General features: G+C 39.0%; 1 protein-coding gene and 1 pseudogene across 1 annotated transcript; one reads left to right on the forward strand and one right to left on the reverse strand.

Annotated features, from left to right (window-relative positions):
• The first annotated feature begins 11,187 nt into the window (after positions 1–11,187).
• Positions 11,188–12,125, forward strand: LOC111159311 (olfactory receptor 52D1-like). The gene is given in 2 exon segments (XM_022521718.1): positions 11,188–11,344; positions 11,347–12,125. Coding segments are annotated over 2 exon segments (936 nt in total).
• A 3,975-nt stretch (positions 12,126–16,100) lies between these two features.
• Positions 16,101–17,051, reverse strand: LOC111159587 (annotated as a pseudogene).
• Between the last annotated feature and the right edge of the window lie 2,186 nt (positions 17,052–19,237).

The raw sequence follows: 19,237 nt of genomic DNA on the forward strand, positions 1-19,237 counted from the left end.
TAAGAATATTTCTGAGGAGAGTGCCACATGTTTCTATGCTATATCAAAGAAAACAAATAGGTCACCTGAGTCTGTGTTGCTAGCTACAGAAACAATTAGGAGGTGAGCACCATACATTTCATAAACAAGATCCCATGAATTCTTCCTATCAGGGCATGGCATTCCCTAGAGACTTACTGATCATTGCTTACTTGCATCTAATATCTTCATTGCTCATTTTGTAAACCTGGTGAGTCCCAGCAAATTTGCATCTTTAGAAAGAGTACAGCGAACCAAGATCAAAAGGAAGAAGTGTTCCAGCGGCCTCAGTCTCATTATACAAACAGACCTGTAGAGGAAATGAAATCTGTGGATAAGGATGACCTTTTAAGACCTCTCCTTTCCTGGAATTTCTGTTAGGAACAAGAAAGATACCTGATTTTCCACCATAGAAGAAAGATACGTGGTTTTCCACCATAGATAGTAAGTTAGTACTTGGGATCATAAGCATAAAAGAAATATTCCTAAAATTATGTCTAGGAGCAGGCAGTTAATTAACTCTGCATGTGTGTGTGTGTGTGTGTGTGTGTCTGTTTACCAGCCAGTATCTGAATTCTTCTGAGGTTTCCCTATGAAAATCATGTCTATCTCCCATGAGAACCATGGGTTTTTCCCAAAGTCCATAAACCTTATGTAGCTATTTTCTTCCACCACTTTATAAGGCATAAATCAATCTTTCTTTTGCACTATTATCTGCAGTATTTTTCTATCCTAAGTAGGATCTTAATGCAGATCACTTAGGAGAAATGCTATGCAATTAACATTTGATTCTGTGGATAGTAGCAAATGAATTATATGGGCTAGTTTTTAATTACACTGGGTTACTAATTATAGAATACTTGGGCAAGATCTTTTCTTTGATTTTTTCATGTGTTAACCTGTTTTTTCACTGTATCTATGTTTATGGTAGAGGAGACTGTTGTTTACCTGACTGCATGGGCAGAAACATATGAGAGAAACAGAAAAAGAAAAACGAAAAGAAAGAAAAGGGAAAAAGCCCAGAGAAACATATATTAATGTTGAGTAAGGTTGAGGCTGAACTGTTCATATTATATTAACTAAGAAAGACTGCAATACTTCAAATATTTAAATGCTGTGGAGATGGGCTGAAGATACTTTCACTCTAAATATAAATAGGAATTGATATAGTTAATTATAATGGTGACAGTGTTGATGATGATGATTGTCAACACGATAGCATTGATGATATTCAATCAGAAAAAGAAAGCCTCTGCAAGAATAATTTTCAGCGTCCTCCTCTCTGTGCCTATGTGATAACACAAGGCGGGAATACAGGTGTTCCTGCGGATGAAGTGTGTTGACTCTTGATCCTCAATAAAGGAGAGAGGATACATAGGGAATGGATAGTAAATGCTGCAGTGATTGATTGGATATGAACTTGTTCGAGCAGAAAAATGTCTAAGAATATGATTGCCTGAAAGTGGTACCCTTCAGAGAGGTCCATTCTTAAATAAATAAGTAATCAGAATGAACATCAGTACCCACATTATGAAAATGAAACATAGTAAATGTGGTACTCAGGACATCAAAGTTAAAGACAGTGCAGGATTATACGTTATCATACACATACACAGAAGATAAAAGGAGGGGATACTGTCTTGAAACAAATTCTAAATAAATATAATGAATGATCACCTTAATGAACTCAGCCAAATGAACATATATTTAAAAGATATCTTACGTCACATTTGATTGAAAAAGTGCAATAATCATCTTCACATGACATCCTGGCTTAGAGATGTGAGAGGCAATCTCCATTAACTTATATAGTTTGTAAAACGGTATCATTCTCTTAATAAATAAAAATGTAAAGATTTCTTCACGAGGACAAGTTCAGGATAACAATTGTATCAATCTGTGGATTAAGGAAGACTGATTAATATTTTATTGGATTCATCAGTGTTTTTAAACATGACTTTTCTGGGGTGCCTGGGTGGCTCAGTGGGTTAAGCCTCTGCCTTCGGCTCAGGTCATGATCTCAGGGTCCTGGGATCGAGCCCCACATCAGGCTCTCTGCTCAGCAGGGAGCCTGCTTCCCCCCGCCGCCGCCCACTCTGCCTGCTTCTCTGCCTACTTGTGATCTCTGTCTGTCAAATAAGTAAATAAAATCTTTTGAAAGAATCTTTAAAAAAAAAAAAACATGACTTTTCTACCTTACAGTCCTGGAGTTTTTCAGAGGAACATGGATCATCACATGGATCTTGTTGCTATCCCAAAGTGGCAGAGGGCTGATGTTGGCCCTTAACTATCAGAGACACTGTGGGTATAGCTAAATCCCTTCCCACACATGTTCCCCAAACTCTTGCCAGTACAGATTGTTGTAGTCTTACAAGTTTTCAGTGAATAAACTAACTAAAATCGGAGAGATAAGATTGGTTAAGAAGGATGTCATCTTATGTTTTGCACAAGGTTAATGTGCTGCCATTATTTTTCCAGAGTCCAAACTTGTAAGTCTTGCATGTGTACTTCTTCAGTTTAATAATAAAAATACGTGTGTATTAAAAAAAAATGAGTCATGTGGTTCCTTGACATCTGGATGATTAAGTCTAGAATGAAACACAGCATCATTACATAATTGTTGGGACTGTGACAACGAGGAAAAGGAACCCACACTTACAGTGGAGTTGGGAGGTTCTGAAAGGTGCTCTCATGTACCTGCCGCATGTTGTGTTTGCATAATCAGCAAGGAGAGGAAATTGTTTTGACAGGGGAGGACACTTTTCTCATAGGAATTTTGTCTCCTACTCTTTTTTTTAATTTAAATTCAATTAGCCAACATATAGTACATCATTAGTTTCAGATGTAGTGTTCAATGATCAATTAGTTGTGTATAACACTGAGTGTTCATTCCAGCAAGTGCCCTCCTTAATACCCATCACCCAGTCACCCCATCCCCCACCCATCTCCATTTCCACAGCACTCACTTTGTTTCCATGAGTCAAGAGTCTCTCGTGGTTTGTCCCCCTCTCTGATTTCTTCCTTCTCCTGCTTTTAAGAAAAAGAAAGACAATCCCTCCCTGTTTTAGCAGCAACACATTAACCACTGCCTGCAGCCCGTGGGAATCTGCCACAACCTCGAAATCTCTTTCTGCTCCATAAACTTTTGTACAAAGCAGTCCTCCCCAATGTCCTCCTAAAACTGAATAAAAGCTTACTTTCCCTTGGTCTTCTCAGACTTGCCTATGGTTTGACATCATTTGCTTGTCCCAATTTGTAAGTTCTGTGCTATTCCTAAATAAACTCATTTTGCTGCTAAAACAACTGGCCATTTTATTTTTAAGGTTGACATTACCCAGGTACAGTGAACACAGACTCCCCTGAAGTCAGCCCGTCTGTGTGGCATGTAAGTGCGCCTCCCATTAGTGTCCCATGTAGAACTGGAAAAAGGTAAGGAAGAGAGCCTTCAGAACTCCAACAAGGATCAACCCCGGACTCCTGTGCCTAATGGAATAGGCATTAAGTTAAAGCAGTGAACAAATAGGACACATACAAAAATGAGCTTTAAAAGTAATGAGTAACATTGAAGTGGGACACAAAGGAGTTCTGCTGTGCATTGCCTTACCTGACCACGGGTTCTGTGGGAATGAGGATGAGCACCCATCTCACCTGAGGAGGCCTTCAGTTCTCTCACAGTCTTATAGTTTTTCCAATAAGCTCAGCTACAGGCAAGTTTTCGAACGTTGAAGGCTCCCAAGGGCATGGAGGCAGATGGCCTCCCAGTGGTATCATAGCGTCTGGGTATCATTCCCAGACACTACTGGGAATTGGATTCTAAGTCTTTACTCTTAACATCATAGTAATGAGAGAATCCAGGATCGGGGGGACAAAAGGGGTGAATCCTCCTCAACTATCTCTGGAGTCTGCTCCTCAGCAGGATTGTTTGAGTCTCAGAAGTTTTGATCTTTTTTCAATATCATATATATGCATTAGAGAAGGAAAGGTAGTGTCTAGTCCCTTTATTTTAAATAAAGCCTTTTTATACTGAATATAGTAGATCTCCACATCTGTCCTTCAGAATCTTAACAGTTCATAAAGAAGCCTTAAGGGGATTCAATCATGTCGATCATCCAGATGGTCTTAACATCTTAGTCTCTCAAGACTTTGTCCTTGGAATAGCTCTTCGTGTTGAAATGGTGAATGGAAAGTCCATGCCAAGGTGGGGAGTTGTGTTAAGGAGCCTGTCATTGCCGAGGTCCAGCTGTGGGGTTAGCTGGGAGTCACCACCTCTTGATGACCTCCTTTAACACTCCATCCCTCATGATGGGCTCTCCCATGCCCCCTCTTCTGCAATGTGCCCTGAGAAGTGAGCAGGAGTTTCAGTAGTATGGGTGGGGGGAGGGTTCATCTGCTGTCTACGTGCTTTGGAAGCACATGTCCCAGCAACAGCAGAGACTCATGCAAGAGAAAACACAGATTAAGATAACAATTGCCAAAATAAGTAACATATTTTTTCTCCAAGAGCCCCATGATCCAAACCACTGATGTATTAAGTTCCCTAGGCTGGGAGTCAGATAACTCAGTGTCCTCAAGTAATTTAATAAAGATGATTCACTAGCAGACTCATGAGATATGAACATGCAACATTCTCTTTGGGTAATTTCACAGGGGAGCAGTGATAATATCCGAGTCCATGTTACTTTGGAGGACAGCTGTTCCCATTAGAAAATTTTAGTGTTCAGTAAAGACAGGCTTTGCTGACTATCATTTAATTTTGTCAAGTGAATTTAGTGGAGACTTCTACATGTGCTATATAGTCTCCTCCAGGCCCGAGGAGGGAACAAAGACAGTGGCCAAATGATAGTACCGGTGAAAAACACAATATGCACACCTGGCCTTGAGAGAAGGAGGTCAGCCCCTTTAGGAACCTAGCCAGGTATGCATACCATGCATGTGGGCTAGGGGAGACAGTACTGCCAGCTGGGAGAACGACTCGGGTATGATATGCTAGACCAAGACCTCCATTATCTTTTCCTTTCTCTCAGATGTGGGTGTTCCATTGCTGGTAGAGGATGCTTTCATAGTTCTGGCCCATAGCAGGACAACAGGATCCAAGTAGAGACTGAGTAGTTCCCCCTCAAACAAGCTGTGAAGTAACTCACCTACCCTGGTGTGACTCCCCATGGCAAATTCCAGTAGGTAACACCTTTTCCAGGTGTGTTGACCTTGGTGCTCTTAGCAACATAGCACATTAATCCACAATGAGTAGTGGAATGGTTGATATCTCCTGCAATGTGCACAGCTTTATGATGTTGAGTGTCCTGGCAGGTGTTCCCAGTCTCACATAGTGGACAACAGGCCCTACTGGTTGATTATTTGATTATTCAAATGTATGAAAACCTGGGACAGTACTTTAGCCCACCCAGCAAAGGTGGTTTTACTTGTTAATCATTTAATAAGCTGCTTTAATATTGCATTCTTCCTATCAGTCCTGTTGCTTGTGGATTATAGGGGAGGATGGAACCTCCATTCAATGTCATGTTCTTTCACTTGGACTTGCATATGAAGACCTTTGAAATGTGACCCTTGATTATTGTGTATTTGGTGAGGGTGTCTAGACATAACACTCAGCTTTTAAATTCCCTGATGGTGACAACCCTGTTTGTGGCATGACAGGGAAAGCTTGGGGTAGGCCAGACAACGTGTTTACACAAACCAAGGCATATTTAGAACACTGACTCAGAGGAATGGGGCCAATATCATCAATTTCTTAATCCCTCACCAGCTGGGAGCTCTGGTGGATGGCCAGACTCCTTTGGCAGCTGCCTTGGGTGTTGCTCAGAAAACAGAGACTATACTGTTCCTGCATTAATCAAGTCACTATTCCCAGGGCAATCTGTCATCCTTGGCAAAAGGCCATCCCACCTGACACCATAATGCCTGCTTTTTCTTTGCAATCATCTGCTGAATCTACTGCAGGGTCAGTTGCTAGGGTGTGTACCCAAGCTAGTGTAGCAGCTTCCTGATGGCCAGGGAATGTCAGCACCTTATGAGCTGGGAAATGGAAAACAGGAAGGACTGCTTCAGATTCTTGCAGGTGAACCCAAATGTCTTTCCATATATCCCAACCACACAAGGGCTTATTCTTGATCATCCATCTTCCTGCTTCCCATTCTCCAAGCTGTGGGGTTAGTCTTTTTAAGTCCAACTGATTTTTCAGAAGTCTAGGGTAATTACTATTATAAATTTTCCTGTATTAAAGTGGATGGAGTGGGGCACATTGTCTTTTTCACTCTCATGACATCCTCCCCTTTATTCTGTTCACTTTCCCCTGATGCCACCTCTATTTGTCCAAATTGGACTGTGATACAAGACCTCAAACTTTAATCCATGGCAGCCTGAACCTTCTTCTCTTTGCCAAATGACACGCTAAGTTCTCCAACTTATTCTGCTCTCCCACCTTTGTCTGTAGCCCCAAAGCTTGCAGGGTAGTAGACACCTGTATGTCCTTCTCTAAACTAAGATATTTCTCCAACTTTTTAGCTCAAGTTTTAGCCTCTAGCTGGGCATTGGTGGCCACCAGTTTGCCCACAGGGGATGCCTCCCCACAGTGGCCACCATGTGCTTCCCTTCTTTGCCACAGTGCAGTACACGTAGTTTCTCAAAAAAAGGTGTTAGACCAGCTGTTGTTTTCTGGGGTCCCATACTACTTTGTGGTCCACAAGTATGTGATATATGGGCCATGCCTCCCCACACAAAGTTTGATGGCCAACTCCATATTCTCCTGCCAACACCTCTTCTCCAGAATGCTCTATCTCCTGGCTGGCTCATCAACTGTTAGTTCACAAACTGGACTAAACATAAATGGCATGATATAACTATAGAAAGAGGTAGGCTACACAAGACAAACAACTGACTGGTTTAATAAGCAAGGGAGCTTATTCATGAGGCTTTTATTGGGTGGTCGCAAGATGAGTGAGTAGCTCTCTTCACCTGTGTGCGGGAATCTTACAAGTTTATGTAGAGGCCTTCATGGGTTTTGGTCGTATATAGCATCCAGGTGGTCTCAGAAACACACTGCTCTCCCAAGACTGAGTCCTTGGAACAAGTTCTAGTCCAGGGATGGTGAGTGGAATGTATATTCCAAAACAGTGGAGTGAATGAGGAGCCCGATTTCCTGGGCCTAGCTCATGAGTCGAACACTGGCCAAATCCTCATAATGACCTCCTCCAAAAACATGAACACAACATTGATGACAAAATAATTATATATATTATTTTCCTCGAACTACATCTTCCAGAATTCTTGTATATATTTCATGATTTTTTTCAATAAATGTCATGTGTGGTTTATCTATCAAAAATAGTGCTGCCGTCAGCACTTGGGTGGCTCAGTCGGTGCAGCATCAGATTCTTGATCTCGATTCAGGTTGATCTCAGAGTTGTGATTTTTGAGTACTGCATGGTGTTTATGCTGGGTGTGGAGCCTAATTTAAATATATATATATAGAGAGAGAGATTCAACAATAGGACTTAAACCCTCTTTGCAGGGTAGTGTTCAGAGCAGTAGCTGTGTGTAGTTTTAGCTTTCTTTTTTATTTATTTATTTTATATTCCCATCACATCTCAATAAAGAATTGATCTTCACATTTTTTTCCCTGATCAGTGTAACAATAAAAACAAGACACAGGGGCACCTGGGTGGCTCAGCGGGTTAAGCCTCTGCCTTCGGCTCGGGTCATGATCTCAGGGTCCTGGGATCGAGCCCCACATCGGGCTCTCTGCTCAGCAGGGATCCTGCTTCTCCCTCTCTCTCTCTCTGCCTGCCTCTCTGCCTTCTTGTGATCTCTGTCTTTAAAAAACAAAACAAAACAAAACAAAAAAACCAAGACACATATCTAGGAACTAGAAAATGGTTAAGTGAATAATGGAACATGAAACTCAATATGTATTTTGTGACCATTAAAATTATAATTATGAATACCGTAACATTAAAAGTATGTCTTTACTGCGTATTTTTTCTCATAGGATATTAGGAATTACGTATGTGTAATCAAGGCAAAAATCAATATGTAAAGCCAATGTGATTGTAAATTTGAAAAATTTAGTGCAAGAAGCACATCTGTAAACTATTTTTGACCAACCAGTATGCCTTCACTGAAAATAGTTTCAGAGTGAGACAAATTCCATTAAAGAAATTATTCTTTTTGTTCCCTTTTCTCAAATCTTTAATAAAAATGTTGGGAAATTACCTCTGAGGACTTGACGCTATCTCTGTTCAAGATTCTGCTCCAGCATAAGTTGGGATCCACAGGGAATGCCTGCACCCCTGGGCCACTTTCCTGGCTCCTATGAGGCGGTGGTTCCAGATCTATTATATAGTTGAGGTGAGCTGAAAAGGCAGAAGATTATAAAAAGACAGGCCAGGAACTTCGGATGATTCAGGACAGGTAATATCAAAATAACACAAAACCTCAAATCTCCATCACTAATAGCATGGAGAATGAGGCCCAGAGGACTTCATAAAGGTGAAAGGGGTATGAAAGCAGAATGGCATTGGAAGATTCAAATGTGCCCTCAGGCAGTAAGAGTGAGGAAATTATGGGACGATGATTAGTATCTTCTATGAAGGAACTTCCTTATCAAATTAACAAGAGGTCATAAAATCATTTTTATTATGCTTTTCTCTTTCATTCTATCAATCCTATCAATTCTGATTTGACTGTGATGTTTCTTATATCACAATTTTCCTTCTCTCCAGTAGCTTTACACTATTTCCATCTGATCTTTTCTCCAGGAAAGGCAGGCAACCCAGCTGAGGTTTTCCAAGGATAACTAATGGCAGTGAGAACAGGGAACCAAAAAGTAGCAGCTCTTTGACCTCCTATTTAGTCAAATCCTAAGACAAAACGGGTGTACACCAGACGCAAGGACCACCCAGGTTTTCTAATCAAGGATCTGAGAGTGAAGAGTTCTAGGCTGTGATACAGAAGGAAGCACTTGGAAAGAGAGGGGTTGTAAGATTATTCTCTTTTTCCAATTCTGCATGCTCAGGAAGGCTAACTGCATTTGTCCTGTCTGCTGAAGAGAGAAGCAGGAGCTTTGAGACTTACCAAAGAAAAATCAGTTCCTGTAGCTTCAAGGGGACACAGAGAAAATAATTCCATGCAGGTATTGTGCCACTTGGCTGCCGGGGAAATAGACAATATGACAATGTCCCAAACAGGATCCAGGCTGCCCCCCTCCTTCATGTTCTTACTCCTTACTGCAGAATACATCAAGGGCTCTGAATTGTTCATTCAGGACCCAGTCACTAAGTCTCCAGAAGAAAGTAAACACCAAAAAATGGTGATTATATTGGTTGATGCCTATGGAAAGAAAATTTGCACAGAAGAATATTCTTTCAGTAATGGGTCTTCTGCATGGGCCACATAATTCCCTAGAGTGAAACGTATGTGGAATTTCACACTCGATATTTCAATTGCTGTTCAGTGTTTCTAAATTTGCTTAATTTTTCTCTGTAGCTTTTCTTAAATTTGGAAGACTCTTATCAGATTTTCCTCTCTTTTAAATCACATACTCTTAATATTTTATTGTTGTGCCAGATCACCCTTTCTTTTTATTTTCATTATTTCCTTGCTCCTATTTTCTAGAGGTTATTGTTGCTGTTATTTTAAATTTCTTAATTCAATGTTAATTTATTTTTCTTTTAACATTTATATAATAAAGCTGACGAATTCTATGAATTTATGGCAAACCCACAATTAGCATTATGCCATGCAGATGACAATGTTCTCATACTTTACAATTTTACAGGGACGTGTTGTTTTGAACTTGATTTTCTCTTTCATTGAAAAGCCAATCTGAAAAGCAAATTTAATTGCACAATGATGGGTGTGCTTTACTTGTCCTTTACATACTACTATCTCATTTCTAAACTGTTTTATTTGCTGAAATAAAGCGACTATGCAAAAGAAATATTGAAATAAACTATTTATTAGGCCAATTCCCAATTCCATGTCACTCTTCTACCTCTCATTCCTTAGAAGAAGAACCTAGGTTATATGAAATTAATATTATTTATTAATACATACTAATTAGATGTAGCATAGTGGATAATCTAGTGAAATTTAGGAAAGAATCTCCTGTCTTTTCATTCTACAGTTTCATTGTCATATAAATCTATTTAAGGAACAGATCTGGACAAGTGAATTCTAAATGAAGTGAGGCAATTACAGTTAGAGTTCTGCTATGATAATTCTCATGTAATAGCAATTTCCCTAGAAAGCCCCTCCCAGGATATATGGAAAACAATGCCATACTTCTAAATAGATCAAGGAAATCAAAAGAAACATTAGAAAGTCATTTGAAGCAAATGAAAATGAAAATGAAACTTGTTAGAATTAGTGAGAAATCACTAATGCATTACCTTTTATTCTTCAAAAAGGAAAAATAATGCTTGTCTGTTATACAACTTTTTTTTTTAAATAAGGATTGTTATAAAGAAGCAATATTTTGCTACTGTCTCCTTGGGTGTACAATTCCCAAATTCTGCTAACAGATTGGTTTTTAATATTTTGGACTTTTCTCTCTGCCGCAGTATATACAAAGGATATTATTTAGGCAACCATATTAGGTATAATACAGAAATTTTCTTTTGCCAATTAACAGTGTATCATTGTGGCTTCACAAGTGACATTGATAGCACAAGGAGGCAGAGATAAAAGCTTATGTCTCATACAACTACTCCATCTTCACCCACATACAAACCAAAGGACATTCTTTGATCTCTCAGTAGAGGCACTGATGTCTTCTGATTGTGAACTTGATTTGAGGTATAATTTTATCCTTATTTTAAAGGTCCAGAATGCTTCAGAGCCAAGATTAAGCATCATAACCATGAATCCTCTGACTCATACAAGTGGAATAAATCTCCCAGTTTATTCACATAACTTTTATTGCAGTAATCACTAGGGAATGTAATCATTGGTTTGCATCAGTTTTTCCACTATTAGAATGTTAAATTCTCAGGTTATGGATTGCATCCTATTTATCATTGTCTCCTTAGGGTATAAAATATTTCCAAATATTTTATATAAATTAACAAATGAAAACATCAGTAAATGAATGGACAAATGGACATGAAAGAGTCTACACCATCCTACAACTGAATTCAGCCAGGAGTTTCCATCATGTCAAATAATATGAATTTCCATCCCAGTACTTTTCTTCTCCTTGGCATTCCAGGAATGGAGGCCTTCCACACTTGGCTGTCAGTGCCCTTCTGCCTTGTCTACTTGAGTGCTCTCATGGGTAATTTTGCTATTCTATTTATTATCAGAGCAGATTCCAACTGCACAAGCCCATGTTCTTCTTCCTCTGTATGCTCTCTGTCGCTAACTTGATCATCTCCACTACTGCTGTGCCCAAAATCCTCAGCATTTTTTGGTTCCACGGCAGGGTGATCTATTTTGAAGTCTGCCTTGTACAAGTGTTTCTCATTCATTCACTGTGCAGCATGGCATCAGGTTTTATCTTGGTCATGGCCTTTGACAGGTATGTGGCAATCTGCGATCCTCTGAGACATTCTACTATCCTGACACATAGAGTCATCAAGAACTTGGGGCTGGCTATTGTCTTCCGTGGGGTTTTGCTCTTCAGCCCTCAACCCTTCATGCTTTGGTGGCTTCCTTACTGTAGAACTAATATCATCCCTCACACTTACTGTGAATTTATGGCTCTGATCAAGCTTGCTTGTGCAGAAACCAGGATCTGCAGAATCTACAGTCTGACTGCTGCCTTCCTCACTGGAGGTTTAGATTTCCTACTGATCCTATGTTCCTATGTTATCATCCTTTACATGGTTTTCCATCTTCCATCCAAGGCTGCACAACTCAAGACCTTGGGCACTTGTGGATCCCATGTATGTGTGATTTTAATGGCCTACACTCCTGCTTTTTTCACTTTCCTTACTCACAGGTTTGGTCAACATGTGGCTCCTCATATTCACATCTTTGTGGCTAACATCCACCTCCTTGTTCCACCCATGGTGAACCCAATGATCTATGGCATTAGAACCAAGAGGATCAGAGATCGATTCCTTCAAGCTTTTACATTTCACAAATTCTGAAACAAGAACCTCTTCAACTATTCTTTCACTAAGTTGTTGACTTATAGAGGAAAAAAAAAAAGACATTAACTCTCCTTCTAAAAGCCCAATCCCTATATCTTCTATTTTTGATATTTAAAGTATTAATTATCATTGACTGGATTTTGTTCTTCAGAGAATTTCTTGGGAAATGGCAGATTTAGGTTATTTATTCTTAACATATTTGCCTGATGATCCAATATCTCCACTACTATGTGCTCTTATCTGCCATGTTTGCTCCACAGGACTATCCTATTGTTCAGTCTTATCAGCTTTATCAGAGATGTTTTACTGACTCATATCTCTGATTTTTCCTGTGTTGTTGTACATTTGTAGGTCTTCACTAACAGGAATGTTTATATCTCCTGAATGATAAGACTGAAGGCATTTTACATCTGTAAAATTGGAAATTGGCCTGGTTTTGGCAAAATTTCTGAATGGATGGATGAAGAAATTGTCAGGATATGCTGTGTAGAGAGTTCTTCTTAGAATTTTTTTTTCACGTAGTCTTATTTTATTCTGTATACCTATAATTCTTTTAAAGTTTTTAAATTAAATTGCTTCCCACAAACACTCTTCTGGAAGACCTGATGATATCAAAAACTGTCCTACCATTTTTCTTTTATCTGTTTCCTCACTGTGGTTCAGGTTGACTCCATTGATTCTTTGAAAATATCTGTAGTTGTCTGTCCATTCTTTGAAGGTCTTGCATATTCTAATACCACCTACTCCCAATCTATATTATAAATAGGGGAATATTCTGTTCTGGTATTTTCTTATAATTTATCTTTCTAGCTACTCTTAACTGTGATATGCCTTTTTTTTTCTTTTTAAGAAGTTCAATGACTCATATTTATATGGAATGTTGTGTAGGATAATCAGTATTGTATGTAATACAAAGATTTAGGCTTCTTTAAGATCTATTGTTAAAACAGTTTTGTCATTAGCCCATATTAGTATATGTTAGCAATTTCTGCTGCAGCTAGAATACGTCTCTCCATGTATATTTATTCAGGATCATGTCAGTTTTTACCTTGAAATTTTTATTTCTTCTTTCTGGACATGTGGGTTATCAGGTGCCAGGTATAACATGACCACTTTTTTGCTGACTGCCATATGATTTCACACTTTCTCCCTTCAAAATAAAGTGCTACCTGTGTGTTCATATTTCTGGTAGTCTAAATTTCTTTTATTATCCTCTATTACACATTGCCTTAGATAAGATATATATATTTGCATATATACAATTCTAAGAGAGGCAATAAAAGGTAATGTTTGAGACAACTGCTCAGGTTTGAATCTCCAAACAACCACTTACAAACTATGTTGTAACTTATCAGGATATGGTAGCTTTCTGCCTCAGTTTCTTGAATGATGAAATGGAGACATTGACAGGAGTTATTTCAGAAAATAATCTTGACACTTTAAAAAATTTTTCCTACATGTAATTAGGCTCCACTGGAATTAATTTATCAGGATCTTGAAAAGTCAGACCCTGGAAGTAAAAATTGTTCAGCAACTGTGTTTAAATTGGAATCAGGGAAACAGGAAATAACTTCACTGTTTGGGGGTATATTTTTATTAATTCTGCTGAAAAATGATGAAAATTTGCCAGTGAACATAGAAAAGAAGAAGATTCAAGAAAGAAGAAAGGAGTCCAGTTAGAAATCCAGACTGGGACACCTTGGTGGCTCAGTTGGTTAAGCAGCTGCCTTCAGCTCAGGTCATGAACTCAGCATCCTGGGATCAAGTTCAACATCAGGATCCCCTGCTCTGCAGGGATCCTGCTTCTCCCTCTCCCTCTACTGCTTCTCCTGCTGGTGCTCTCTCTCTCTCACTCTCTTTGTCAAATAAATAAAGTCTTTTTTTAAAAAGCTAAGATAATATTCTCAGAATCATTTTCATATTCAGATTTATACTGAATGTACACAGAAATACTTAAGACAAAAGTGATGACTGGCTCATGATCCCACTGTCATAGGTAAAGGTTTTTTGCGTGTTTATTTTATTTTATTTTTTTTAATTTTTGTTTTCTGGATCTGTGTGTGTGAATACTAGTTAATATTGAAGAAGTGTCTTCAATTATTTCTAGATCAATCACAACACATTCTGGTAGTCAGGACGCTAGGCCACTAAACACATAATAGGTCAGCCAGCTGCTTAATTAAAAAAGATTCACACAATGAATGTATGTTAGAATTCTACTATGGCCCAGTAAGTGCTGAACATGCAGTAACAAACAAGGATGATATGAAGTATATGGGCTCTTTGCTTCATATAATGTCCACCTAACGGAGAGAGGGCATTTGAGAAATTGCATAAAATAAATTATTTAACACATAAATTCAGTAAAGATTTTCACATTTTGAAAATGTATAAAAATGGATGAGGTGGTCTGTGGGAACAAAAGATAGATGTCTAGAAGGATAAAGCATTCATCTCATGTCCCAGGTCTTATTGTGATCATACAAGGAAAAGAGATAACTTGATTATGTGAGTGAAGTAACAGACTTCTGGTTGTAGCAGGAATGACAGCTTTACTGTTCGTAAGTCAGGAATTGTGCCTTACTGGCACAAAACAGTATCGTGCACCTTGCTATAAAATAACATTAGACATGCAAGCAAACAACTGACTCAGCTGCTTAACTGGGAAAGAGGACACAGGCACAGTTTCCCTCACCATGACTGAATTACTACTCATATCTAAGGACCCAAATCCAGAAAAATGATTATGAAAGTTGGAGTGAAGGTAAATTTGTGCTGGGAGAAAGACTTACCTTCTCCACTTATGGACTATAAAATGGTCCTAGACATATCTGAGATAATGTGAATGATAATGCCATTGGTATGGATGATGGTTCCTGGCTAAACTAACTCATTCCTCTTGGCTGGCATTAGGAAGGTATACCTGCAAGCCCATATACCAAAGGGCAACAGGCTTTGGCATTTATCAATAAGGAATATGTGTGAGGGTCCCTGCCATGAGATAGGACAAACGCTAAAGCTACATACCAGACCACAATGCTAGACAGAGCTATAGGATATGAAACTGTGCACTCAGTGCTGCAGTGACTCCAAATGCCTCAACAGCAGATCTGTGGGTTGGCTTTTACTCCACTAGAACTCCAACTCATGAAGAAATACCTAGAAACTTCTGCATCTCTCCCTGAGGGATGGAGTTTTTGTAGAACAGCCAGATTTCAAGGGCAGATGCAGAAGTGGCAGTGCCAGTTTGACCTGGTGATGTTCTACGGACAACAGTGTTTATATCAGTGTCACTACTGTACAGCTGGACAAAAACCTTTTAGTTGTGACTGTTATACTAGAATATTCTATCCTAGAGCTTAGCCAATATTCTCTGCTATCATATAGCAGGTGATATACCATATCACGTTGGGAATGCAGACATACAGAACTCCTCAAAATGAGAGGTCTTCAGTTGGTTTATTTAAAGTTCAAGTTAGGAAACTATGAATGACAGTTTCTTAATTTTATTGGAATTGACTGTGCATTAAGATAAAATGTCAATAATGGTGGGATGCAACAAAAGCAGTGGTTGAAAAGAAATCCCAACCTTATAATGTAAATATTCCAAAGGACAAATTTTGAAAATCAGTAAGCTTTCTTATAAAAAATTAAAAGAATTGTAAATTAAACAAAAAGGAAGACATTGATAAAGATAAAATTGTAATTTAGATGAATGAATAGAGGTAATAGCAGTCTTAACCTGAACAGATTTTATTTCATCCTAGCTATAGTTTGTGAAATAAATGCCTTTTAATAAATGTCTTTAAGTTTGGGCATGTTGAAGTAAAGCCCCTAATAATGAACACAGCTGCTTAATTGGGAAAGATGATGCAGGCACAGTTCTCTAACTAGAGGTAGAGACAGAGTTCAACTTGTCTCTACCCCTAGAAAATAAAAATATTCTCTTCAAGAACATAACCATTTAATAGTTTACTGCTGGGATTGATGATTCAGAAAAAAAATCTGTGCCACACGTTTACGGATTACCTTGTTTTTTACACCATAAACAATAGGATTGAGTGCAGGTGGTACAAGGAGGTAGATAGTAGACAGAAGAATGTGGGTAGGGGGAGCAACATGTCCAAAACGGTGGCTAAAGAAGGAGAAGAAGGCAAGAATATAAAATTCAAGGAAAACAAAAATGTGAGCTGTACATGTATTAAATGCTTTGAGCCGTGCCTCCTTTTGGTGTAGACAAAAAACAGCTTGGAAAATAAGGATATAGGAAATGAGGATAAAAATCATGTCAAATCCTAATATGGTAAAACCTACAAGGAGACCACATGTTTTATTGACTCAGACGTCTTCTGCAGCTAACTTGACCACAGCCATGTGCTCACAGTAAGAGTGGGCAATTACAATGGAATGGAAATGGTGTAGTCTTTTGATTAAAACTGGTAAAATGCCAACAAGCACCATTGCCCGAATTGCCACAACCAGCACCATAGTAACCAGGATGAAAGGTGTGAGGATGGATGTGTGTCTCAGTGGATCACAGATGGCAACATAGCGGTCAAAGGCCATCACCAACAGGATGCCAGATTCCATGCCCTGCAAGGCATGGATGAAGAAAAGCTGGGCTAAGCAAGCATCAAAAGTCATGGAGCAAGACCCAAACCAGAAGATGGCCAACATCTTGGGAGCAATGGCTATACAGAGTCCTATATCGGTGGCTGCCAACACTGCCAGGAAGATGTACATGGGTTGATGCAGACTGTGTTCTGCAGGGATGATGATCAGTAAAATGGTATTTCCCAGAAGAGCCACCATGCATATTACAAAGAAAGCAAACCCAATCCAAAATTGCACATGCTCTAGTCCAGGGATCCCAATTAGCATTACTGTTGTGGGGTCAAGATATGACATGTTAATGGATGCCATGGAAGTTAGTGATCTCTCTTTTCACCATTAATTCTCATTCCTGTAGAAAGAGAATGGACGTGGGAAGTGAAAATACACAGACCCTACTATCACTCAGACATATAGAGCCTTAAGAAATAAGTTAAGTACTTTGGATGACAGTTTGGCCAGATTATTCAGAGGTTTAATGCTACATGCCAACACAGCAATAGCAAGCAATCCTACAAAACCTTCACTAGAGGGGCACCTGAGTGGCTTAGATGGTTAGGCGTCTGCCTTCGGCTCAGGTCACGATCCCAGGGTCCTGGAATCGAGCCCCGCATTGGGCTCCCTGCTCATCAGGAAATCCACTTCTCCCTCTCTCTCCCCACTGTCCACCCTGCTTGTGTTCTCTCACTCTCTCTGTCAAGTAAATAAATAAAAATATAAAACAAAACAAAATAAACAAAACAAAACCTTCACTAGAATCATATGTGAACAGGGGAGAGTGTTAGGATTTCTGACATTTTTTGTGGAAATGGAAATCACAAGTCTGAGAACACTGATCTTTTGCATTTCCCATGACCTCTACACTCGGCTGTTTGAAACACCTTCTGTAGGCTTTCCTTCTTTATTTACTTGTAGATATCAGTCCAATTTTGCTGTAAATGCAGATTCCCTCTTGGCATCTTGTGGACCTAGAAGAACCCTATTTCTATTGTTCAATGTGGGTGAGTACATAGCTAATGAGAGCCTTATCTTTAACCAATATTACTCCTGGTCCCAGGGAGCAGGTTATAGATCCCTGAATCTGTGACATTGGCTCTCAAATGAGGATTGGTAGGAGAGAGTCTAGCTGTATATTTACTCAGTGTTCATCATAAAGACATTGAACAAATCACTGACAGGACATTAAGTGTGGCCCTTCAAGGAGATTTGAAGAAGGTAGTCTGTTGTCACAGGCAGCCAGGGATGGTTAGTTGTCTGAATGAATTAAGTTCACTTAAGTTCAAAGTGGATTTGTTGAGTGGAATAGGAAGGGTAGAATATGGAGGATATTTTTTACAGAGGGGCTTAGGAAATTAGAAAAACAATAGAGAAACATTTAAAGATGAATAACAGCTAAAAATAAGATAGGATTTAGCCAGAAGCAGAATTGATTTAGAGATACCATACTCCTGGGTGAGTACGATGTTTTCTTTCCACAAGTTACATGTCAATGGATCACTCAGTAAGTTTGCATATCCTCTGGTTTCCATAGTGGGAGTCTTATATTCTTATTAATAACTTTACACTATACTATGACTCTATATTAAGATTCTATACACTATATACACTATACTATGATAATTGCTGTGATTTGAATCCTGAGGCACCTCTGAATATCATGAGCTAATCTTATACCTCCCTGATTTCATACTTTTTACAGAATTGATCTGACTTCTCTCTTTTTTTTTTTAAAGATTTTATTTATTTATTTGACAGACAGAGATCACAAGTAGGCAGAGAGGCAGGCAGAGAAAGGAGAGGAAGCAGCCTGATGCGGGGCTTGATCCCAGGACCCTGGGATCATGACATGAGCTGAAGGCAGAGGCTTTAACCCACTGAGCCACCCAGGCACCCCAATCTGATTTATCTTTAAGGGGATCCAAATTTCACCTTCAAGAAATTCATTTTTTATTTCCCAAGTGTCTGTTGCATTAATTATTCTCTAATAGCTAAACTGGTTCACACTTTATTCCAGTCTTGCCATGTCAACACACTGATTGAAATAACTCCCACAGCAAGTTTTCCTCTGATCTGATGATATCCATAGAACCTGGGAAATGGAACCTTTTAGGTATAGTAATGGAAGTCTATTTCTTTCTGGGGCAATCTCTTGAAAATAGTCATATAAATAGCTGTGTCATAGTCACATAAAGTACATGTGTGGACATATCAAAGGAATTTTTGGTACAATAATTATTACATGAATGAAAAGTAATTGGTGGAGGGACATTGAGTTCTCTTTGCTTGTCTTCCTGCAAGAATACTAATGAACAGACAATAGTCAAAGTAGTCATAAGATATGGATTAAAGCCATGTTGTGTAAAATGGTTTCCTTTGATTTCTCCATGTTATACTTGGATGTATGTGGTGGTAGAAATGATGGACTATGTGGAGAATGTTGCTAATAGTTATGAATGTGAGTTTCCAGTTGATAGAAGCTAAGAGAGAAAGAAATCTCA

This window comes from Enhydra lutris, unplaced genomic scaffold (assembly GCF_002288905.1).
Source record: "Enhydra lutris kenyoni isolate GAN:26980312 unplaced genomic scaffold, ASM228890v2 scaffoldscaffold68, whole genome shotgun sequence".
NCBI classification, from domain to species: domain Eukaryota; kingdom Metazoa; phylum Chordata; class Mammalia; order Carnivora; family Mustelidae; genus Enhydra; species Enhydra lutris.